Source organism: Gavia stellata, chromosome 2 (genome assembly GCF_030936135.1).
Source record: "Gavia stellata isolate bGavSte3 chromosome 2, bGavSte3.hap2, whole genome shotgun sequence".
Lineage (NCBI taxonomy): Eukaryota > Metazoa > Chordata > Aves > Gaviiformes > Gaviidae > Gavia > Gavia stellata.
In genome coordinates, this window is record NC_082595.1 from 2,275,352 (window position 1) to 2,299,460 (window position 24,109).

Consider the following 24,109-nt stretch of genomic DNA (forward strand, 5'->3'; position numbering starts at 1 on the left):
AGGTCCTCGTTGGCCCTTGACTTCTAATCTGCACATGAAAGATGCCTGTGGGAGTGAAGAACACAAACCCAGTTGTTCACAAGGTACCCAGGTTAACAAAGGATGGGTCAAAAGTTGCTCTGATAAGAATTCAATGTTCCTCACTTCTGAAAATGTTCCTAGACATAGGCAAGAGAAAGGATGAAAGATATCACTTAAAAGATGAAACAGATGTGTATGTTCCTTTTGGAATATTCTACGTGTGCAGATATTAACAAAGGTAAATTTTGTCCACTGAAGTCGCTTCAAGAATTTGAAAACATGTCTTTTAAGAGTGGGTTTTCTGTCTGCTAGACAGTCATTCATGTACTATCGTATATATGGAGACTGGCTCATCTGGATGTATTTTCTTTTACATTTTAATGGTATCCCAAAGTGTAAGTTGCAGATAATGTATCTGCAAGACTTAAATGCGTTACACACCTTCATATTATTTTTGCATGGAGGCTCAGGACAGGATGAAAAGAAACTTTTGTGTGCATGTTCTTAGTACAATAATTAAGATGCTGTATGACATGAGGGAACATTTTTTACTTCAGATACTATGACATGATACTGTTTGACCAAAATGTAATTAACCGTAATGAATCTAAGTTGATATTTGCAAGTGCAGCTTCCTGCCAAATGTCAATAGTCATCTGCTTCAGTTTCTCTGTCATCAGCGCAATGGATAGAGACGATGCGTCAAGATACCTGATCCTGGGTTGGGAGCAGGTGGGGGAGAAATACAAATGTTACGTTACTTAGATTACCCTTGTATTAATACAATAGCTACTGTTAAATATAGTTATTGTCTCATGGTGAATGCCTAGATATCAATCTCCTAAGTCTGCAGTGAATAACTGTATTTTACTCTTCTTATAGCCCACAGTCGGCAATAATGCAGATACTTAGACATAATCAAGATTTAAAAATAGCTGTAAAACGGGTTTTGCCCTCACGTTAGTCCCTTTGTTGTGCTTAATATCTTTGTCTCCATCCTATGCAAGGATGTTTGAACCGTGAGTCCTTTCAGGGAAGGAACATGTGCTGCTCTGTGCATATATATGTATTGAACCTGAGAAACTAAGGTCTCTTTTTGTTTGACCTTAAGTATCATCAGCACAGTCAGCCTTGTTAATGTTAATAATAATTTTAAATTTGGCATTAGTAATTTGAGATGAATTGGCTAATTGGACACCCAGGTAATACTGTAAAAGTTAATATTTCAGATTCTAAGATTTCCTTAACCTTGTGCCTCCTCCGATTTGCTTAGCCTTAGTGCTTAGATTTGGTCTGTGCTGATTCATTTTAACTGAATACAGCTGGAGAGCGGTGAATGGGTTAGTTGTAGTGTACAATATATTTTATAGGAAAACAATACCAAAAATAGGTCTCTGCCTCTTTGCTTTTGCTCTCCCTGTAATGAAGCTAACTGCTTTTAATTATAGCTTGCAGATACACTGTGCTGAATTACTTAATCTCTGTGTAAGGACTGGATTCTAGTTTCTTGATTGGCATCTGAATGTTTGGCAGCTTCGCAAAAATCCAAAGCTAAGCGTGAGCATACAGTACAAGATGCGTATTACGTATGTGGTAGATCTCTATTGTCAGACCCCTATGCCTTAAAGTTGTTAAGAAACGGGAGAGAGTGAACATTGCATGCCTTTTCAATGTGAGCTTTTCATCCCATTGTGGCACTGTTTGCAATAATCTGAAGCTCCTAGACCAAAGTAGGTTATACTCTTCTTGAAATGCTCAGCTGAAGGTGGTGGTGGGGGGAAAGATCAGGTATCCTCTTTCGTTTTTCAACTGGGATGAAAGTTGGTTTGGAAATGTTCCTTGCTAAAACTGAAGTTGCATTTCCAGTAGTTGGGAGGAGCTCCCAAATTACATTACCCCACCCAGATTTGCTTGCTTTTGGTTTACCTGGGGAGATTCTACAAGGAAACTGAAGGAGAAAAGGAGGACAGCAACAAAAGGGAGAGCACAGAGGACAGGTCTAAAAAGACAGAAATTTAAAGCAAAGTGCCTCAAGCGGGTAAACTCTCATTTTGGGTTATGTTCAGCAGAGATAACACATGGTTAGCAGTCTGTGGCATGTTGTGGGTGTTCATAAATCCTGTTTAAAGCAGATCGCGTCACTGATTCGTTCATCCCTTGATAAAATGTTATGAGTCAGATCCTCAGCTAGTGTAAATTTTCAAAGCTCCATTGGCTTGAGGGAGAAATGTCTTAAGGATCCAGTCTGTAGCGTAGAGAGACCTCATTCTTTGGGTGCCAAGTTTGACATGGCTTCCTTTTGACTGGATCATTATAAGCCCCACTTACACTCAGACAACATTCTTGTAATAGTAATGTTTACCTCCTTGTGTAGAGAATGTTCTGCTAGCTTAAAGAGGACCTACAAGTGAATACTAATGGATGCAGGGTTTTATTTGTTTCTCTTTAAAAGAAACCATGGAAATAATTTTTAGGGAAAATGGTTGGATTTTTTTGGTCTTGTACATTAAGTTCGAGTTGGAGAACACTGACTATGTAACATTACAGATGTGCGTAGCTTCTTGTTGGCTTGATATTGGAATAGTTTGCCATTTTGTTTATACAACATCTTTTTGCACCCATGCAATTGAAATTAAATTGTTAGTATGGTGTTCAAGGAATGTCACTGGTGTATTTTGGACTCCTCTCCAGTGTTTCTTCTAATCCTTTCCAAAATAGAGGTAATTATGCGTCATCTATGAGGAATTTGTAATACAGCGTACTCTGCCCCTTGAGGATCTTTCTTAAGTCATATGTATGTGAGGCCTGGAAAAATCATGTCCTCACATGGTTATATTTGATTATTAGCAACATGACAATGATACAGCTGTGCATTTGTTCCTTCGTGTTCCTGTCTGACTTGGGCTGTGGCCTAGAAGTGATGTCGACGTCAGAATATGTCGGATTGCTTGTTTCTCAAAGCAGGGCTGTGAAGAAGTCTTGCCAGCGTGTGGAAGTCACAGTTGGAAAATCTTGTTGGCAGTGGTTGGTTTTTTCTCCCTGTTGTTCTTTTGTAGCAGGAAGTTACAGGAACAGTTTGTCAGGAGAAGCCTTCATGCCACTCGAACCATGTCTCACATCTGCAGGACTGGGCATGGCACCAAAGTGTGTTCACTACGTGGTTTGTACGGGCGGCCCTTTGCCTGAAAAGGCTCCACAGGTGATCTTGCGGTTCTCATCACCAAGAATCTTAAATATTGCAGATGTGGTGTGACCAGTCTTCCTGGCCCTCTGAGCCACATACCAAAATTTAGGACTGCCAGACTGCCGGCTCGTTTTTCAGTGAGCCAAGGAAGAAGGGCGCTGTGTGCTTTTTGGAGGTGGGAAATGACAGTGGCTCCCAGGAATGCTAGCTGTCCGCTGTGGGTCAGGGCTAGGCTGAAGGGTGTAACTTCAAGATGTAATGAAGTGTGTAACGTCAACTTCAGTAGCACCTGATAAATTACTCCCTCTCACAGTGGGAATTTATCCTACATAAGTACAGCCGCTCTGTTGGATGTGGGACAGAGTGCCAGCACGGGACCGGTGCTTGAAAACCTTGTAGTCCAGGGGAAACAGACGGGCAACCTCTCCTGTAGTTCTTTGTTGCTGAGGTTTCAAGTGATGCTGCTTTTCTGCCTCTGTCTTGAGATCCGTGCTCTGCAGTCCATCTTAAACCCAGCTGATGTTCTCCACTTCAGCTGCCTAGATTGCAGCTTGTATTTTAACGTATCCCTTGTATGCTTTAAGTAGTAGTGCCAGGACTTAGCATACAAAAATTGTAGTGAGTCCCCACAGAACATAAGATTTGCCACAATTATGCAATGTTAGCACATGCTAAATTTATGCATTCTCATTTACCTTCTGCTGCTTGTTTGTTTGTTTTGGTGGGTTTTGAGCTGCCAGGGGATCAAACTTGTCTCTGGAAGCACAACTGCCTGACACTTTATTTAGAATTCAGAAACAAAAGATGAGGTTTTTTATGTTATCACCAGTCTGCGGGGATTTGGGGCTTTTACTAAAACTCCCCAAACCCACTGTAAAACTTAAGGGGGAATTTTGTCAGCAACTGGCAAAGACATACGAGTCATATGTGAAGGACTGGTGCTGCCTGACAAATTTTTCTCGTACACCGAGGATCATTGGACTCCTTTAGAGCAGCTGGGCCCCATGAAAGCGGCTTTGCAGTACGCTACCGGCAAAAAGAGCGAAGCTTGGCAGGCACCGTTTGATCGAAAGGAACTACCTATTGCCACATCATTCCTTTGCACCCTTGCTTCCCGCTCCCTTCTCTATCACAAGAGATGTGTGGTCAGAGCGTGTTTGGGAGCCAGGAACTTCTAATTCTGTCTCTAACACCGTCTTTGTGACGTGAACGCAGGTATATGGGTATTTTTAAAGGATTTTTAAAAAATAGCCTCTAATTGGGCTGCCCACATTTGGGTATGCAGTCAAAGGCATACTAGGCCTGATTTTCAGAAGTGGTGAATACCTGTGAATCCTTTTATTCTCAGCTGAGATTGTAGCTACTCAACAGTGACTAGTCAGGGCAAATTAGTTATTCTGTAGAAGGCTTGAACGTGAATTGTGTTATGTAAGTTTCTAAGCGTTAGGAAACTAATGAGCAGCACTAATATATTAAGCACTATTCTTAACGGCAACTGCAGTTTTCACATTGAGATGCCTTATGAGATGCGAATTTGAGAAGAGGAGGAGGAGAAATGAAGAAAAATGGTCTAAAAATGTGGTACAGTAAAGTATAGTCTACAGAGTGTGTGACTTGCAAAGAATATTGAGAAAACAGGAAGCTTTCATTTCTTTAAAGAACCCCAAAACTCTGTAGTCTTGTAAGACTGAAAATAACTTAATGCTCTTTGCTATTGCTTTAAAATATACTGTCTGCCACTCCATCTTCTCTTTTCCTTTTCTGCTGTCTCTCAGGAGACCCAGAAAGTGGGTTTTGAGATTTGGGAGTAATTGATAAGAAAGATTGGATATGGCAGAACATTTCACAACTGTGTTAGGGTCAGACCTCAGAATAATATTTTCATTTCTGAGACCCTTCCTCAGCTGACTTTCACTAATGAGGCTTGTGAAGCATCAATGCCCTTTCAAGACAATCTTACTGTTGTGCTTTTACAAGGAAGAAGCCAATCTATTTTGAAAATAACCAGTCTACAGAATATTGTTCCAAATAAATTACGCTATTGGGCATCATACCTGATATTTTGGTCTGCTGTTTGCTGTTGGAGCCGGAGTACTGTGGTCTGTGCTGTTTGCATTGTACTAAAGTATGGCCGAGTTTCACTCTGACTGTTATCCCCAGGGCCCTCATGAAGAAGAGATTCATATCTCCTGAGACTACCCCACTGAGCAAAGAAATGAAATAAATAATACTACTCTCTTAGTTCTGTGAAGTATAGTAGCTCATAGAGCCTTTCAAGGCAGTGTCAGCATGGGCCAGATACTGCATCAGTGCATAAAAAGACATCCTTTACAAGAACAGCGCTGCAAAATGAGGCCAATGTGGGTCTAATGGGTGGTGGAAAACAGTGAGCCTTTTTTTCCCCCCTCCCTAATGCAAGCCTGCAGGGGTTTATTTTCCAGTGTCTGTGAGTCTTGGGGCAAATCAGCTTGCTGAAATTCTTCTACAACAGGAACTCCAAGTAAATCACTGTAGTAGTAGGGATCTTATTTGGGAACCAATTAGAGCTTGTGCCGGTTGTTTCTCCTTGGCGGCTTCAATGAATCTATCAACACAGAAGTACTAGGGAATAAAAGATTTTACGGTAAAAGCCCACGGGCTATCCAGTTCCTTCCACAATACAATACAATGATTCGAAAAGATGGAAAAGGTTGTTATGATGACTTAGTCGTGTGTGAAGAACCAGGAGAGTGAAAATGAGTTTAATAATTTTACCGTCCTGTAACTTTAGGAAGAACTATTCCTCAGAACAATTGCTCTTCCCTAAACTGCAGAAAATCTTGCAAAAGCCCACTTGAAATGTGTCTGTCAATGCAAAGTAACTCAAGCAGGTAGGGTAAATTTCAAAATCTTGCATTATCGTTACAGAGAATAAACTCCCTTTTCTTTTTACTTTTCCACCAGTCCTTTCACCCAGTGCCTTAGACATATTTTTATAATTAAATTTCACAGCATATCTGTGAAATACATTATGACATTTGATCATATTTTATCTAAAAATCACAGATACTCCTTGTCATATCATATAATTTCTAGTCTTTGGCAAGGCTGTACAACAACTGCACAATTATCTCTTGTACCCTTTTCTCTATCTGGTGCTAGGACTCAGTTTCTGTTTCAATTAACCCTTTAGTGCACTCCAGACTGGTAGCATCTGTTCAAGGAAAACAGAGTAATGCTGTCCTGAGAAATGGAAGAAGAAAATGTATGAGCTTAGAGAAGCTGAAGTTCTCTTGACGTGGGGAGGTTCATGACTGTGTAAACGTGTAGTGCTCTTTTTATTGTTATTTTTCTTTATCATCCCCATGCATTGAAACAAATGAGAATGTAATTATTCAATATTAAGCACGTGAGTCAGGCAAAATGAAAACATAATACAAAATAGAGTACGGCTGTTTAAAAAGCTCTCTATGTTTCTGTTTAGGATTTTTATAGTGTCAGTATAAGAGGAATACTGCTTTTTTGGTGTAATATTTCAAGTCCTGTTTCTACCTTAAGGTAATGAGCTGTTGTATACAAGCCCTTCAAAGATGATAAGAAAGAATTGAGACTATGGTTACAGCTACTATGCATCTTATGTACCTGGAACTGTTCTTAGCTATGTATCAGGCAATTAAAGATATTTTTAACTTCCAGTGTTTACAAGGCAATGGACTTTATTATTTTTTTAATAAAAAAGATCTTAAAATATTAAGCGTATTTAAAAGGCTATTATAAATAAAACAAATAAGCAAACAGGATAGGAATAGGAATGGAACTTCACGATGTCATCACAGGGTGCTCTTACAGGGGTTTTTTTGTGTAACACTCTTTCCACCAGAAGAAACTCACTAGATCGTGGAAAAGAAAGAATTAGCACTATTTTATGTAATGTTATTTACTCTTTCAGGTCCTGTAGGACCTCGTTAGAAGGATGAGAGATGAGTTCCAGCAGTGTGTGTATGTTAATAATAGGCAGTACAAATGAGATTATAATAAGAGAATCCTGGGTGATACATAGGGAATTAGAGCCAGGAGTCCATATATGAAAACAGGCATGTTCCCAGTGAAACTAAGCGCTTGGTAAGTCTTTGCAGGAGAGGAACCACAAAGGTGGAGGCCGAGTCAAACTCATCAAGCCTCCTAAAAATTGGTGATTATCCAAAAAGAGAAGCAAAATCCAGGAGTCCTGAGTTGTCTTCTCTGAGCTATTGTAGGCTTATTTTCACTCTCCTAGAACTTTGGCCTTGAAATTCCTTTGGGGAGAAACTTTTCATTGAAACAGTGTAAATTTTTTTTTAAAAAAAAAGGTTGGAGGAAAAAACCCAAAACATATTTACTGCTCTTGGGTCATGAGACGTTAGAAAAATGCAGTTTGTCTCCAAAATAGATTGCTCTGAATCCTCTGCATGTATGCGATGCTCGAAGTGTGAAAAGAAGTACCTTGGACAGGACTGACAATTTTGCATTTTAAAGTAGCTGTCTCTTTTAAGCTTTCCTAAAGAACCCGGGAATTCCAAGAATTTTTTCATGTGGCACATATACTAATCAGGGGGACTTTCCTTCTGGGATCAATCTTCAGGGAGATGCTTTGGCACGTGTGTAAATTTTTAAGCGTATGTATCTTCCATTGAAGTCAAAGGAGCTTGAGAGGTGCTTAAAAGTAAACATGTGTTTAAGAGCTTTCTTTAAACAGCGGGGCCATAATGTCTAATACATGTCAAGTATTTTACAGAACTGCAAAAGGCAAATACATGATTAAAAGACCCAATGAAAATAGATGAAAGAGAGGAAAACGGTGTCTACTACTATTTCACAACTTCTTATCTCTCTTTCCAGTAGGTGCCAATCTCAGCAGATAAGTGTACTATACAGCTGCTAGTTTTGGCCGGTGTGTTTTTTTGCCTATATACTGGCAGAGAGTATAAACGTTACAAATGATAGATATGTGCAGTATGTGGTGTAATAGGCAATCCAGCATATCAAAGAACCATGCGTTACGATGGCTGCTATTACAGTGCTGCAACTTCTGTGGTGTACAAATTCATGACATCATAGAAAACTTTGAAACAAATAGTAACAGAAAACTATTTACACAGAGACAAAATTATTGTAAACAATTGTAAATTAAAATTTACAATACAATACAAATTAAAATTGGAAAAAATTATTGTAAATGATTTTGAGGTTTTAAATGCCTTGTACTTTCCTTCCTAAGTGCCAGTGATTCCTACCCCTAGTAACTTCCTAATAAAACCACTGGAAATAGTGTATTTTCATCCTTTATGTAGATGATTATTTAGGAATACATTTAAATCTGCATCAAAATGTAGTGTTAATGCAAAGTCAGGGTTACGAATATTTTCATTCTGCTGAAATACATCTTAAGAGGAAGATAGTTTAAAAAACTTGCGAGCATTTTGTACTAACATTTTACTTTAATTTCCCGGAGAAGTTGTAACTGTATAGCAGCCGCAGCCAGAAGCTGGGTGGCAGGCTAGCCAGGACTGGGCTGTTAAGGATGGAGATTGGAATTGGCTAGGAAAGGCTGTCCAGCCTGGGAGCTGCAGAAGGAAACACAGCAGGTATGGGACTGGGACTGGCTGAAAAACTGAGGGAAGGTAGGGACGGTTTGGTGTGAAAATCAAGAGGATGAAAGATGGGGATAGGGTCAAGGAGAAAGGTGGTGAAAAATAAAACTGCTTAGCAAATACATTGACTCAAGGAGGGTGGGTAGGGAATGTGAAATCCTAGAATGGCTGGCAGGCTGGGAGCTGAGACAGGGAATAGGAGTGAGGACACAGAGCTTGAGTGCAGAGGGTGGTTGGAGGTTCGATGAGTGAGAGAAGAGAGCTGGATCTGAAGAACAGGAAGGGAGAATGGGGTCTGGGAGGAGGTACGTGGAAGTAGGAATCAAGTGAGTGTTGTAGATAAATAAAGCTAGACTCTTGTACTCCTTCCCTCACCGGAATGTCTGAGTAGCTTTTTGCATAAAATGAGTAACAACCCCAACTTCCCCTGGGTAATAGGAGGGGACCTTTCTCTATTTGTTGAGTTGGGACTAGGCTAAGTAATTTGGATTTTTAGTTTGCGCTTTTGAGGGGGGGGGGGGATAGGAAAGAGGTCTTCCTTCTTTGATCAGAGACTGTTTGGAGTTTGGTGATAAACTGTGAATGTCTCTTGTAGTGGAGAATCTTTTTCAAATGTTTCTGAAAGATACCTGCAGTGTTGCTTAAAAACAGTCATACTCTGCACTCACTCAGCCTCCGTTGCCCGGATCACCTCAAAAAAGGCACACTTCATCTGCTCCGCTGTGTTTTGTTCTGAGGCTTGTAATCTGTGCCGTTGCGAAGGGAAGCAGCTGCTCCAGTTGTTTGTAGATCTTCGTGCAGCCTGCGACATTACTGGGGTTGATCTCTTAGCTCTTTGGTCTACAGTGCCGGTGCCTTACGCCAGCATTTGAAGCTGGCTAGGAGCTATTTGGAGGACTTGAACTTAAAGCCTTTGCTCCGAAGCAACAATTTTTTTTTTTTTTGTAACAATTTTGAAACAGTATTTTCAGCTTGATACAATGACTTTGAACTAATCCAGCCTGACATGAAAAATGCCTGCCTTCCTCTGCCCAGGGTCTCCTGGGCAAGATGGGCGAGAGAGTTTCCCAACAAGGTGAAGGTGAGAAAGAGTATTTTGGAAAATGTGTGCCACTCAGGCAGCCAAAATGAGTACGAGCTGTGGAAATCTGCCTCTTTTCGCTGAATGAGGGCTGTGTACTTCCTGTGAAAGGGGCTAAAAACATCTCGGACAACTTCTGATCGGGCTGTTCGTCTTTTCTCTCCGGTATCACTTAAGTCGTCTTTGACTCCCATCCAGACCAGCTGTTTTCCATCCTAATCTTATTTCCCACAGCAATCTGGGCATGTTCGCGGCGGCGGTGGTTACGCTGGCTGAGGATGAAGTCCTGCGGTTGTCCTTGGATGTTACTGTCGGTTAAACCAGTGGAATCTCATTAGCTTAGATTTCTGCACGGCCGCTTACAGACGCTGAAGGGTGGAAGATCCCTGTGGTCTGCAGAGATAAAGGCCTTCGGAAAGGTGGAGCGAACGCTTATCAGCGCTGCCGGTGAGAGGAGAACGTCTGGAGCCTTTGCAGCGTTGGGCCAGCTCTTTCTGCAGCGTCCTGTTGGCACACAAATAGCAGTTGTGGTAAGGCTTAAAAGGGCTGCCCCAGGGTCGTGCCTGTTCCCGTGGCCCTGGAAAGGCAGGTTTTTCATGGCGTTCATCTGCGAGGCTGAAACGAGGGTGCAAAAGTTGATAATGTTGGACAAGTTCTTCCGTATCTGGGCTTTCGTCGGGTTCAGCTGACAGGCGGTACACCCCTGCCCCGCCTGCCGTATCCCCTAAGCGTTTTAAATCGGTCAGAACGACTAGCGGTAGGGCAGGCAGCAGCGGTGGAGCCCTAGAGGAGAGAGAAAAGGCTCGCTCCGTCCCCTGGTTCCCGGAGGAAAACGCTCTCGGCCGCGCTGGGCTCTCCAGCGGGGGAAGCGGCCGAGCGGCAGCCCCGGGGCCGGGACAGCCCCCGCGCCCCTCGCCCCGCCCCTCGCCCCGCCCCTCGCCGCTACGTCATGGAATTCCAGGGCGCTTCCACCAATGGCGGCGCCGGGCGGCGGGCCAGCGGCAGGGGGCGCCGCGGCAGCAGTCCGGCCGGCCGCTGGAGCGGGGCCGCCCGCGCGTCTCCGCCTCTGCCCCGGGCGGGGCGGGGCGGGGCCAGAGCGCGGCTCTCCTCCGGGTCGCCGCAGGTAACCTCAGCGCTCGGTCCCGCCTCGCCCGAGTCCCGCCGGGGAAGGCCGCAGCCGCTGAGCGCGGCGGGGAGAGGGACGGGGGAGTGGCTGGGGAGCGGTGGCAGCACGGCTGCTGCCTCTGGGCGTCCGAGCGCGTTCGGAGTCACAGTCGACGGGGGTCATCTATGAATTATTAATCTCTGGGCAGCTTCTTGCAGCTGGGAGCTAGCGCTGCCGGCTCTTAACTCTTCCAGCTGCTCCTTATGGGGTGCGTGTGTTGTGCTGGGAATTGATGCCGATGGCGGTGCCTGGCTTTCCGACTTCACGGAGTGTTTGCAAACACTCCCTCGTATTGCACCGTACAGCTTTGAGTTCTCTTTCTGGCTGTCCACTACGGTGCCGTTCCCTCATAAAATACTATCATAGATAAATTACTCCACTAATTCTTCTGTGAGTCTAACCAAAATCCTTTGTAGTTTCTTTTTCCCGGCAGTCACCTCTCATAAACTTGCCGTAGGCTCAGAGGTGTGTGTCTGGTGTATGTCTACACCAGCCTGCGTAGCACAGCCCGTTGTGTTTATCCGAGTACCAGAGCAGCCTCTATCTATTTTAGCAGGGTGTTCTGCCCACGATAACACTCTTCTCCTCATCAGGTTTGATTAGCCCCAAGCGAATTGCTCTGCTGACACGGCTAAACGGCTTCTGCCGCTGGAGGTAGCTTGGATGGCTCTGCACAGAACTGCATTGCATCATCGTCCGTAATAAAGATTTTGCAAATCAAATACAGCTCCTTCTTATACCTAAATGACAGGCGAGATGGTGGCACCAGTTTGCATGAGTAGAGTTTGACTTTGTAGTAGAAAAGTAGTTAAGAAAATCGCAAGTGACTGTTCAGTCATCTTAGAGGTTACTTTCCCATAGGGCATTTCGTTTCTGATGTTCACAGAAAATAAAGTAAGTGTGAGTTTTCTCGTTAAACAACATGGCAGCTGATACAACTGGATGGGATCCGTTGGCGACGCGGTGCTAAATTTACAGTCGCTTTTCTCATAGCTGCATTTCAAACTTGAAATAGTTCGACAGCGCTGATACAGGGGGTGAGACTCCTCTTCCTTCCCAAACCTCAGACCTCCCTTACGGCCCGTCGTGCCTGCGGTTTGCTTCCGAGTCGGAGGTGACCCGGCTCTTGCCGCTCGGCCCTCGTTTCGCCGGTCGAGGAGAAGGGCGCTTCCACGGCAGCTCCTCGCCGGGTGAGCTCCGCCGGGCCTGCTTCCAGCGGGCACTTCGGCGTTGCTGTGTTAAAAACCCCCAACAACCAACCCAAACCCCTAAGACGGACTCTGGGGGCTGACAAGGTGCCTCATACTGGGGTGGGGGTAGGAGCCGGAGCCAGCCGCTCTGCGCCACCGGCCCACCGGCCATCCCCGCCGGCCGCTGGCGGCCCCGGGCCCCGCTCCCCTGGAGCCGGCGTTCCGGCTGCGCTGCGCCTGCCGCCCAGCCGGCGGCTCGGACCGGCGGGGGTGGGCTGCGGGCCCGCGGCGTTGAGCGGCCGTTGGCCCCGCCGTGGCCTCGCGCGCCCCAGGCCCGGCCCGCCGGGGGGGGGGGGGGGGGGGGGGGCGGGGGGAATCCCCCTCGCGCGCGCGGCGTGTCTTTTGTGTTTGTACACACGGCGCCGAGGGAAGGGGCGGGGCCGCGGGCGGGGCCGCCCCTTCCCTCCATTGTGCTCCATTGGCGGGCGGGCGGGGCCGGGGCGGGGCCGAGCGGGGGGCCGGCCCTCCCGAGTCAGCCATCTTTCAATTGTGCTCCCAGCCGCCGCCGCCGCCAGCAGCAGCCGCCGCAGCTCCGGCTCCTCCTCGCGCCCGCCCTCCCTCCCGCCCTCCCTCCCGCACGGCAGCCGCGCTCGCCCAGCGGACGGGGTAAGTCTGGCGCCGCGCCCCCCCCCCCACCCCCGTCGCCCCGCGCCCCGCCACCCCCCGGCGGCGCCCCGCCGCCCTCCCCCGGCCCTCCCCACAAACTTTTGGGGGGCCTCGGGCGCCGGTGGCGCCCCCGGGTCCCCTTCCCCGCGCCGCCTTCCCGGAGCGGCTCCCTCCGCCGGCACCCCCGGCCCCGCTTCGCGCCGTCGTTGCCCCCCTCTGCTCCCCTCGCCCCCGCTCCAGACCCCCGCCAGCGGCCTCCCCAGCCCCTCCGCTGCCTCCCCGGCCCGGCATCCCCCGGATCGGGGCTGGGAAGCGGCCGCAAAGAGGAGCCGCTCGCCAGCCCAGGGTAACTCCTGCCTGCCTTCCCCTGCTCCCCGCAGTTGTTGCTCAGCTTCACCATCTTGTCTCTTTTCTCTGGTCACCGACCATATTTTTTTTTTTTCCTATTGCATAAAAAACAATAAAAAGGGAAAGAAATCCGCCGAAGGAACGACCCAAACCCAACGCAATTTTTCAGTTTTCGACTACAAACTTTTCCGCTGCCTCCCCCTTCGCCCGCACCCACATGGTTCGGAGTTGCTCGCGGTTTTTTGGGCGTTATTTTTCGCAATTTATTTTTTTTTTTTTTTCCTCCTTCGCGAAAGGACTAGGGCTGCATTTCGTGATTGTTTCCATTTTGTTCTGGGGCTGGGAGCTGAGTTTGCCTGTGAGAGGCGCTTGGGAGCGAGGCGGCTGGGGGGAAGCGCTGAGGAAGAGAAAGACGGCACCCAAAAAACACCCCCCCCAAAAAAAAAAAGAAAAAAATAAAAAAAAAGAAAGTTCGCCGCGCTCTCCCACTTTACCCGGAGCCTTCCCTTCTCGCTCGGTAACCGCCGATTCGCCCGCCGTTGCCGGCGGCTCGGGGAGCGCGGCGGGCGGCGGCGAGGGCCGCGCTGCCCGGCGGAGGCTCGGGCGGGGGCTGCCCCTCCGCTCTCGCCCGCTCCCCGGTTCCGGAGGGAGGTGGTGGCCGGTTGGCAGCGGCGGCTCGGGCGCCGGCCCCCCGCCGTTTGCCGGGCGGTATTTGCAAACACTTCGCAGGTGGCGTTGGGGGGAGGCGACAGCCGCCTCTCCGCGCCTGCCGGCGGGCGACTTGCGGGGCTGCGGCCGCCGCCTCGCTGTTGAATTCCTGGGCAAAAAAGCTGGATTTTAATATTCCGCTGTCGGCAGACGTTTATTTTCTAATTTTTTTCCCTGTTTTTATGCTTTGGCGGCCGGAGGCGTTAGGCGGCCGCGGGGCTAACGGCTCTCCCCGCCGTTCAGCGGCCGCGGGCAGGGACGCCTTGCGCGGGGCGGCGGGGCCGGTGAGGGGGCCGCCCGCCCGCCCGCCGGGGGGCAGGTGCCGGCGGGGCGTGCGCTGAGCGAGGCAACCGGCCCCCCTCTCTCCTTCCCTCCCTCCGTCAGGTGTAAGGCAGCGACGTCGGCAGGAGCATGGCCCGCACCAAGCAGACGGCCCGCAAGTCCACCGGCGGCAAGGCGCCCCGCAAGCAGCTCGCCACCAAAGCCGCCCGCAAGAGCGCGCCCTCTACTGGCGGGGTGAAGAAGCCGCACCGCTACAGGTAACGCAGCGCCGCGCAGAGGTGGCGTCGGGCCGGCACCGGGCGCACCCCCCCCCCAACCAAAAAACCCCAACCCTCCCCCGCGGGGACGGGGGGGTGAGGGGGGGTCCGCCACCCGCGCAGCGGGCCGCACGCCAGCACCGCTCCCCCGCGGCGGTGCGCGGATCCCAACCCCCCCCCCCAACCCATCAATACCCAGCGCCGGCATCGCCATCGGCCCCCCCCCCGGGCGTTCCGGTACTGGCGCCTAAAAAAATCAACGCCCCCCCTCCCCGCCCTGCCGGTAAAGGCGGCTCAGCCATTTTTGTTTTCCGCCCGCTTACGGGGATGCCGCAGCAGGGCAGTGCCGCCGCGAAGTTTATTGTCACCGGCGGTATCTTCGTCTACTTGCGCGGGGTTTGATCCCCCCCCACCCCCCCCCGGCGCCGTTTCGGCCCCGGTGGCTGTGCAGGGCAGGCGATCCGCCGCCAGAGGGCGCGGCGCGCCTGCCGGTGCACCGGCTCTCCCCGGTAGTCGCGCGCTCGCTCGTCCCGCAGCGCGGTGTTGCTGTGCGGGGGGGGGGTGTGGGCTAGAACCACCCGTGGAGCGTTCTGACAGCCCTCCGACAACGGTGCTCCCCACCCGGGGAGGTCTTTGCCTCGGTGCAGGGGGGGTGACAGCCACGCTCCGGGCTCTTGGGCTGGCTGTGCCTGTTCCCGGCTGGAGAAGCCGGTTGGGAAGGAGAAGGGGCTTTGAAACAGCGAGCTCAGTCTTCGAGTCTGTTGCCGGAGGTGTAAGGCGGAATTAATAGTCCGGGAGAAAGGTAATAAAGCTGGAGTTGGAAAATAATGGCGTTCCCCCCCCCAAATAACTGCGGTGTTAATTTCACGGATGGACTTTGTGTCCCAAGAACGTCGTTAATCTGAATTCGTCATCCCGACGCCGACACTAACGCGAAGAAGTACGCTAGGTAGTTCGTACCGGTAACAGAATATAAATTCTGTTAATTCTGTGGATGTCGGCGGTGTCTTACGCCAGGAGGGAAGGAGACCCCGCTTCCCCTTAACATGGAGGGGCTGGAGCTTGCCGCGTCTGCGCCCAGGCGCGCTAGCGTCGGTTAGCGAATGCGTGCTGTCCGCCTCTTCTCTTGGTGAAGTCGGGGCCCTGAGGGCCTCGCCTGTCGCCGGAGGGATCCCCGCTGAGGCCGGGGGACGTTTGCGCGGATCGGCGGTGGGAAAAGGGTGACGCTTCCCCGGTGAAAATGGTTTTGCGTTGTCAACGCCGGGGTTCTTCTAGGGAAAACGGCGCCTGTGCGGCGCTTGGGTTAGAGGATGAACCCGTGTATTTAAGGTCACGTAGAATATATTTTGAATACTAATTCTTTTTTTTTTTTTTTTAATATTATTTAATTTTAAAAGGCCGGGTACCGTGGCTCTCCGTGAAATCAGGCGCTATCAAAAGTCGACCGAACTTTTGATCCGCAAACTTCCCTTCCAGCGCCTGGTGCGTGAAATTGCTCAGGACTTCAAAACAGATCTGCGCTTCCAGAGCGCTGCCATCGGTGCTTTGCAGGTGAGCCTCGCCGAGGGGGGCACCCAGTCGGGGCGGCAGTCCTGGGGTGGGGGGTCCTGGGGGAAGGCTGCCTGTCCATAGGCGGGGGTCGGTGCTGGAAGTGCCCCCCCCCCCCCCTCCAAAAACCTGGAGACTGAAGGTAAGGGAGGGCTCCGCCTCCCGCCCCCATTGTCCAGGCTGTTTCTAGGGGTAGCCCCAGCGCCGCCTGATTGGTGGCGTGGGCATGGGCGTGGTGGGCGTGGGCATGGGCGTGGGCATGGGTGTGGTGGGCGTGGGCATGGGCGTGGTGGGCGTGGCCGCTCCTGGGGAGGGGCTGACATGGTGGGAGGTGCCCCTCAACCTTCCCTGGCTCAGAGTGGGGCTGGTGATGCCATACAGGTATCACAGGCTAAAACAACGCAGTGATGGGTCAGCCGCTCCTTACAAAGGCCATAAATGGCTCTTTTTTTCTTTTTTTTTTTTTTTTTTTTAATGTTGTGGGGTTGTTCGTTTTTTTATAGCCCCCACCCTGATAATAGTCGCACTTGACAGAACAGCGCGTCTTATTGAGACGCTTAACATAAATCCGTTTCCTTGGTCCTCGAGCTTTGTTACAAGTTTTGCCTTCGGAAGCTGTGCGGTCTGAGAGGAAGGCATTGTCGTGTAAAGCCTGTTCTGGTGTGTCCAAATGGAGATCATGGTATCCTCAAGTGAGGGCATCAATAGATATTTAAAAAAACCCCAGCTCGATAAGCCACATCCAAACGTGGTTAGGGAAATAAGTACTTTGGTATGATGTAGTCGATGCTAAACACATTTAACTAGCGTTTTTTAAAAATTATAACTTATTTAGAGTATGTTGAGGGTGAAATATTGCTTTTCCTGCCCCAAATGCCTGCATCTAAGTTAGGTCCTCTCCAAGACCGTGTCCTCGTCACAGGAACGTTTCCCTCTCGTGAAAGAAATACACTCCTGATTCAAGATAGGTCTTTACTGTTCTTTTAGCTGTTGAAAGATTGTTCCAGAACCTATGTGTGATGGTAGAATATCTGATATCCAGGCAAAATTGTCTTTTTCTGGTTAATGACTTGCACTTGATAAGGGCCAAAACGTATGCCATGAGATGCTATAAACTTGAGCATATGCTTAGCTTCAAAAGCTGTCTGCGTGCATTTGCAAAGGTGCTGCTCTTGCTTTTAGTTGTTCTGTCCTCACTGCTGCGAGTGAACGTGTTAGTTCTTAAATCCCGAGGTTTAGCTGTGTGGCTTTTTACCGGGAACTGCTTATTAACGTGTAGTCAGTAGTTAATACGTTTTCAGAAGGCTGGTTTTGCATTAAGGAGTTGTTGGTATAGAACTTGTTCCTGTCGTATTCCTAGTGCTTCCTGCTTGCATATTTGCGAAAAAAACTTTTAACCCCTTTAGTACCACGTTGTTCGTGCCAGCATGGCTTATTTGGTGAAGTGTCTTAACTTTTCATGTAGTGATTTAGCAAAACTGTGTTAGGGGAACTTACAGTAGCCATATCCTACTGGATATCAATTGACTTGCTAATACGACAGTCCTCATCTGCTGCAGTAAATACTTCTCTTTTTTTTGTATTAAATGCTCTGTGTTTTTTAAACAGGAACTTTGAATTTAGTAAGTTGATTTTTGCGGTTCCTGGTAACGAAATGGTTCACACAAGCGTATTTTAGAAAGGTGGACCTCAACCTCCTTTCTGTAAGCGAGCCCCATCATTCCTGCCTTCTCGCCCCAGCCGGGTGCTGTGTCCTGGTCTGCGTGCTGGTCTGACGTTGGCACGCCGACATGCTTCCTAGGAGATTCGTAGGTGTTAGAATTCTGTGTCAACCCAAAAATGTGTAAACGGTTACCATTGCTGCGCTGGGCTTAATATTAATAGCAGCTAACTTAATGTGAGCCAGAAGCATAATTAGGTCCAACGGTGCATCTGTCTAACCCGGAATCCGGTCTGCAGTGGTTCGGTAACTGGAAAACACTGTGGTCAGGGTTGTGGTTTTCCCAGGATAGGGTTTGTCCTTTCCCCTCCCAAGTGCTGAGCCTGTGATTCTCAGGGGTGGGAGGCGAGAACCTTCTGTGGTCGTGGGGCAGCTGTGGAGCGTGCCCCTAATAGACAGGGGCTCTTTAGGTGGGAAGAAAGTCTAGGACCAGGACAAGTGTCTGATGGTAATTCTCAGGCTGCTGTCCCATTTTTGGTGATTTGAGGAGTTCCTGAGTCAAAGGTGTTGTCGTCTTATATCTAATAATTCTCAGTACGCTTTTTCTGCTAATTTTTGACTTTTGAATTAAGCCACCTCCTCAGTATCCTATGGCAAGGAGCTGTGTGCCTGAACTGCGTGTTGTGAAGGAATACCCGCTCTTCTTTTTCCCTAGCACCTGCCAATTTCACTTGACGCTCAGTAGCTCTTACTCTGGAAGAGGCATCAGACAACTCATTCAAATAGTGTAACCCAGCCTTTGAAAAGAGAAGTTCCTAAACAAACTAACCTTTTGATAAGATAACCCCTTATCTCGTGAGAGTCCTGTCAGAACATTGGTTCAGTTGTGTTCTGGAGGATGTCTTCACCGAATGGCAATAGTACGCAACTTTGACGTAGAATATTATTTGGTGGTTTGTAAGAAAATGGAGCCTTTTATTTTTTGAGAATCTAAAACTTCTGGTGTTTGCAAGTAGTAAGGACAGAAGCCTAAACTTAATGCCGTGCTACATTGTACTTTGAATTGTTATTATTTTTTTCCTAGCGCTCAGAGACTGAAAGTGCTCTTATCTCTTTTCTTCTTCACTAGGAGGCAAGTGAAGCCTACTTGGTTGGCCTGTTTGAAGATACCAACCTGTGTGCTATCCATGCCAAACGTGTCACAATCATGCCAAAAGATATCCAGCTAGCACGCCGCATACGTGGAGAGCGTGCCTAAACTTCACTATGATGGGTTTGTCATCCTCAAAGCAAAATCTTCTTCCTGTTATTGGTAGTAATGAACGTTAGATATTTTTTCCATGGGGTTAAAAGGTACCTAAGTATATGGTTGCAAATGGAAAAATAGGGGACAGAATTGGGTATTGGCAAGTTTTTTTCCATTTTCATTTGTGTGTGGATTTTTAATATAAACGAGGGGACATAAAACATCAATGCGGTCAAAAAATGTTTCAGTGAACAAGTTTCAACAATTCAACTTTATAAAAAAAAAAATTTAAATAAACCTGTCAAATTTTTCTGGACAATGCCAGCATTTGGATTTTTTTAAACAAGTAAATTTCTTATCAATGGCAACTAAATGGTGTTTGTAGCATTTTTATCATACAGTAGATTCCATCCATTCACTATACTTTTCTAACTGAGTTGTCCTACATGCAAGTACATGTTTTTAATGTTGTCTGTCTTCTGTGCTGTTCCTGTAAGTTTGCTATTAAAATACATTAAATGATGCCTGCTTTTAGTCTTGATTTTTAAATATTACATGTGGGCTGTATTTGATTAAAAAATAATCAGCCTTCCTTTCCCTTTTTCTCTTCAATACATGACCTAAATACTTAGAGCAGAGCTAGGAAACAAACGCTGGGGATACTACCTTGGCCGAAGTAGCATTTATGCGAGGGGTTTTTAAGAGTGTAAAATTTCTGTGCATTGCACGTGAAAGCAAGTTGGGTGAGTATATTACTGGGTAGAGTCTGGAGCTGGACCGAGCTCTCTGACTAAGCTATAGGGCTAAGAAAAAGCAGTTTTGTTGCTCTTTAGGTTCCTTCCTCATTCAACTTAATGCTGAATTTGGAAGTATTTCTGATTTTCATGGTTTGTTAGTACGGTGTGAGTGGTGGGGTGTGGTGGTTTGGGGTTTTTTTTGGTGTGTTTTGGGGTTTGGTTTTGTTTTATTTTTTTCTTGTGTTTGTTTTTTTTTTAAACCCTTTTGCACTCTTATTATCTGGTTTCTTGGTTTGTAGGTGTTCATTTTTTGGTTGACTACCTTTCTGTTTCAGTCACACCCTCTAGCATGTTTCAGAGCTTAGTCCACCTGTGATTAGTTTCAGTTTGTACACTCCAGTCAAAAAGACACTTTTGTACCGTTTTTGTTAGTTACAATACCTCGTAGAAGCAGTACTTAGATAGAAGCACACCTTTGAAACTTTTTTTTTAATATTCCCCACGGAATTGCTGATGAAAGTTCCTGCGAAGACATTTACTGCTGAAATTACATTCTATAAAAAAACTTTGTTTTATTTTTTTGCCTGAAACTTGGTTAAGGATTCTGATGGACCAGTCTGGAAATGAGTTAGGTGGTGTACTTTTTGATAGCTCTTGCAGGTAATGAAATGAGCTACGGAGAAGAAAATACGTTAGCAGTGAACAGATTTCACCTCTATGCTAAGAACCCCCCTACAGAGCTTATTTGCTGCTAACTTTGAGAGGTGCTGGGTGAGCTCTAAACACGTGAGTGAATTTGTCTGAAGATTTCCAAAGAGGATTAATAGAGATGCATTATCTGCTTCGGTATCTTGAGCCGAGAGCCAAAAATTACGGAATAAATTACGTTATTCATAACTTGCTCGGCTCTAGTAATGAACGCTGTCTGCCAGGGTTGTGCAGAGTAAAGTCTATTTAAACGGACTAGCTTGTCACGGAGAAAACTAATGCTAGACAAAATGTGATCACATCCTTTTGGTGCCAAGCAGTTCATAGCTATCAACTAAAAATTAAGGAAGACTTGTTTTCGAGCATCCAGAACAACAGAAACATAAAAGGTGAGCAACTGAGACTTAGCTGATTTGAGATGTCACTTCTGTCTGCTTGGTAACAGCCCTGTTAAACTTGCTATAAATGCATTTCGATATAATTAACTACTCATTTTGCCCTGTACTTCAGCATTCTGTTTCACGCATCAGTCAACAATGCTGCAGCCACCTACACAAGAAGGTAATTAGGCTGATTTTTTTTTTTTTTAAATAACCTGAAACGGAAGTGTTGATAAAAGAACTTCTTTTTTTCTTTCTTAAGTATATTAGAAAATGAAATCTAGAGATTTTGGTACTCAAATGAGACAGCAAATTCTTTCTCTTTAAAAGAGAGAATTGGGGTGAGGAATACCATGACAATGCAGTTAAACTCTTCAAGGCAGAAGAATTCATAACGGAAGACGACGCGATCAGGAGTCTGTGCAGTTGACAAGGTTTAAGCGTGCAGTGCTACACCTGCAGCTTAGGGATAAACTTCTGCCTCTGAGAGTGTTGGTTGTGATGGTTGTGGTCCTGGAGAGGCCACGTGAATCCTGTTCGGGATTAGCTGTCTATGTCCATATTGGTGCGGAGCGCTGTCTTGGTTTTATTCCTGAGGAATCTTAGGCACCACATCTCTGCTCCTAGTTTGGTTTTTTTTTTTAAGTACGATGGATTTTCATTAACTGATATTTCCACTGTGTTGCTGAACAAATCACTGCATCTCTAGCTTTCTCACCCCCTGCCCCGAGTACACTGTATTTTTGTTTTTAATTTGCAGCAGCCTGAAAAGCAATTAAATCGGCTTTCAGTAAGAACTGCTTTTTTAAAATTAACGTTTTGCCAGAATGGTCAGGTGTCGGTCCAGTTTTAGATGGATCTTCTAGTTGATGCTGTTTAATGGAGGAAGGGGAGTACGAAAGGTGATGTTGCTTTTTTTTGTTGTTGTTAATGCTGAGAGTTTGGTTATTTAGGGTTATAGTTTTCCAGCGGATTTTAGAAGCTATCTGTCTTAAGTGGTGTTGGCGTAGCTCATGCAGAAGTTGACGGTTCACCGATACCTGGGAGTCTCTCAAAGACATGCTCTGCAGTACAGAAAGAGCAGAACAAAAAGGTGGGGAGTGGCGTCAATGCAAAAGCTGCGGAGGAAGAACAAGGACCGTCTACAGTTCCTATTTCATCAGCTTTTTTCCTTGTGTAGGAGCATTCCTACAGAAGCATTTTTGGGAAGTGGTGGAGGGACAGGAGGACCACCCGGCACTCGGGATCCACGGTTAGGGCACGCGTGGATGGTTAGAGAAGGTAGGATACAGCATGTTATTTAAAGTTTTAAGCTGCTGATGCTGTGATGCTGGTGCTCCCTTCCTTCGGTCGCTTCAGGATTACAGGTTCCTGCTCTCTGGGGTGAAGAGGAGGGGCAGACAAAATGCTTCTGATCCGGTTACACGCAGTGGTGTGGTTTAAAAATAAGTGAAGAATTGTGTTTCGATCGATGCAATTTCCCCATTTCACCTGTCGCCACGTGTCCGTCGTGCTGTTCGGAGTGAGCGATAGCTGCTGGTGGCCCTGTTAGCCGTCCGCACACGCAGGTTTGGGCATCACCTAAAAAGAAATAGTCCGCAGCCGGTTACCAAGTCGGTATTACAGCTTCTCGTCTTGCTCTCCGTCGCCTGGGCTGCTTCCTCTGGAGCTGGGAGGTGGGCAGTGAGCCGCGGGGCAGTTAGCTGCTAATCCACTGAAACGTGTTATTGCTCATGGGTGCCCTAAATGTCCTTTTGGTAAAACAAAGGGTGGTCCTCTCGGAACTGTACGTGCCTGCTTGTTGGGTGAGATAGTTTTTGAGCAAACTATTGACAACCACATACCAATGGATTTAAAATAACTTAAGGTTTTTTTTTTTCCTTCAGAGAAGCACACTTTCCCTCAGCCAGTTTTGCAAGCACTGTTTGAAGCCTCACGAGATTCTCAGTATCTACAGCTGCTGTGTGCCAAAGAAATTGTAATATTTAAAAATGTAAATTCCTATTGACTTGTGGTGTTTGGGAGTTGCGGGGAAAGGGAATACCATCAAACTTGAATGTGGGCTAATTTAACAGTGACAGAAAAAGAGATCTGCTTAAGTCCTACGTGCTGCATTATCTGCAAAAAAAGAATAATTACGGTTTACATGCGAGAGAGATGTAACACTGATTTAAAGCATTCTCATTCTATGCAAGAAGTGGCTTCAGGTTCCTCTTTCACATTTAAAAAAGAAAAAGTATGCTGAACTTCAGTTCCTAAAGTAGTTTACCTCTTTTTTTTTCCCGATAGCAATTCTGCTGTTTGCTGGGCAATTTGGTTGCAGCTGAGATTTTGAATACTAGAAACAGGTTGTGGTTGTGGACACCCTCCTGGGGAGGAGTTTAACTGTATTGGGTGGAGGGATGGATGTGACGTGGCTCCTGACTCGGTAGTGACAAACGTATTCAAAGGTCGAACATCTGTTTAAGGCGTATCGTTGCATGTATGTCCACGTTTCAATTTCTGAAATATTTTGTGAAGTCCTTTATAACGTGCATGTGATAAGCTGTTTTTTAGGTCTTTGGTTTAGATTTGCATGTCAACAGCTGTGTTTACTTGCGATTTTCTCAAGAGTCAATACAAAACTCTATTTTTTTTTTTCTTAAGTTGGATGCTTTGTATTAGCAACGCAAAAAGCAAGCTTGCCTACCAGAGCCAAAAATGAAATGTACTGGGAAATAACCTCAGATTTGAGATATCAGTCTCTTGTGTGGCTGTATCAAATTCAACTGGTAGTTCTTGAGAGTTTGGTTAACACGGAGCTTAAACCCAGCATTTCAGATTTTGTTTAGAACAGTAACGTGCTGAACATAAATAACTAGTATTAGCGTACCTGTGTTGACGTGGTGCATCGCTGAGCTGGGTTCATCCAGCCCTTTATCCCGTCGGGCAGTAGTTTTAGGTGATGCCACCGTCCAGGGACCAGATTCATTAGTGCCTTGCTCTACAACAGGTTGTAGCACCTACTTGAAATTAGCAATGCTGTCTTGTTGGGGAAGGAGAGTAAGTGCAACTGTCTGCTAAAATAACTGCTCGCTAACAGTCTCTTGCACTGGTGAATTTTTGGGATGCATTTTGTAATTTGGGATTACTGTCCCAGGACGTGCATTCTTGCCCTCTGACATTCATGGGGTTTTGTGACCGCTTAGTGATATGAATCCACTTTTTGATGTGACTGAAACCAGTGTCATACTCACACACGTGCTCCCTGTGCCATTGGTTTTGCTCAATTAGCCAAATAATTGGACTCGGCGTATCTGGTTGATCTGAAGCCATAGAA

General features: G+C 46.9%; 1 protein-coding gene across 1 annotated transcript; it reads left to right on the forward strand.

The window, feature by feature from the left end:
- The first annotated feature begins 14,363 nt into the window (after positions 1 to 14,363).
- On the forward strand, positions 14,364 to 19,488 carry LOC132321993 (histone H3.3A). The gene is made up of 3 exons (XM_059835801.1): positions 14,364 to 14,511; positions 15,909 to 16,062; positions 18,849 to 19,488. The coding sequence occupies exons 1-3, from the start codon at positions 14,384 to 14,386 to the stop codon at positions 18,975 to 18,977; spliced, it is 411 nt and encodes a 136-aa protein (XP_059691784.1). The 5' UTR covers positions 14,364 to 14,383; the 3' UTR covers positions 18,978 to 19,488.
- Positions 19,489 to 24,109: the final 4,621 nt, after the last annotated feature.

Excerpts from the sequence above, each read along its gene's own strand:
- LOC132321993 (XM_059835801.1), top strand. The coding sequence starts at position 14,384 with ATGGCCCGCACCAAGCAGACGGCCCGCAAGTCCACCGGCGGCAAGGCG. Across the intron at positions 14,512-15,908 it reads AAGAAGCCGCACCGCTACAG|GCCGGGTACCGTGGCTCTCC; the intron begins GTAACGCAGCGC and ends TAATTTTAAAAG. Across the intron at positions 16,063-18,848 it reads CTGCCATCGGTGCTTTGCAG|GAGGCAAGTGAAGCCTACTT; the intron begins GTGAGCCTCGCC and ends CTTCTTCACTAG.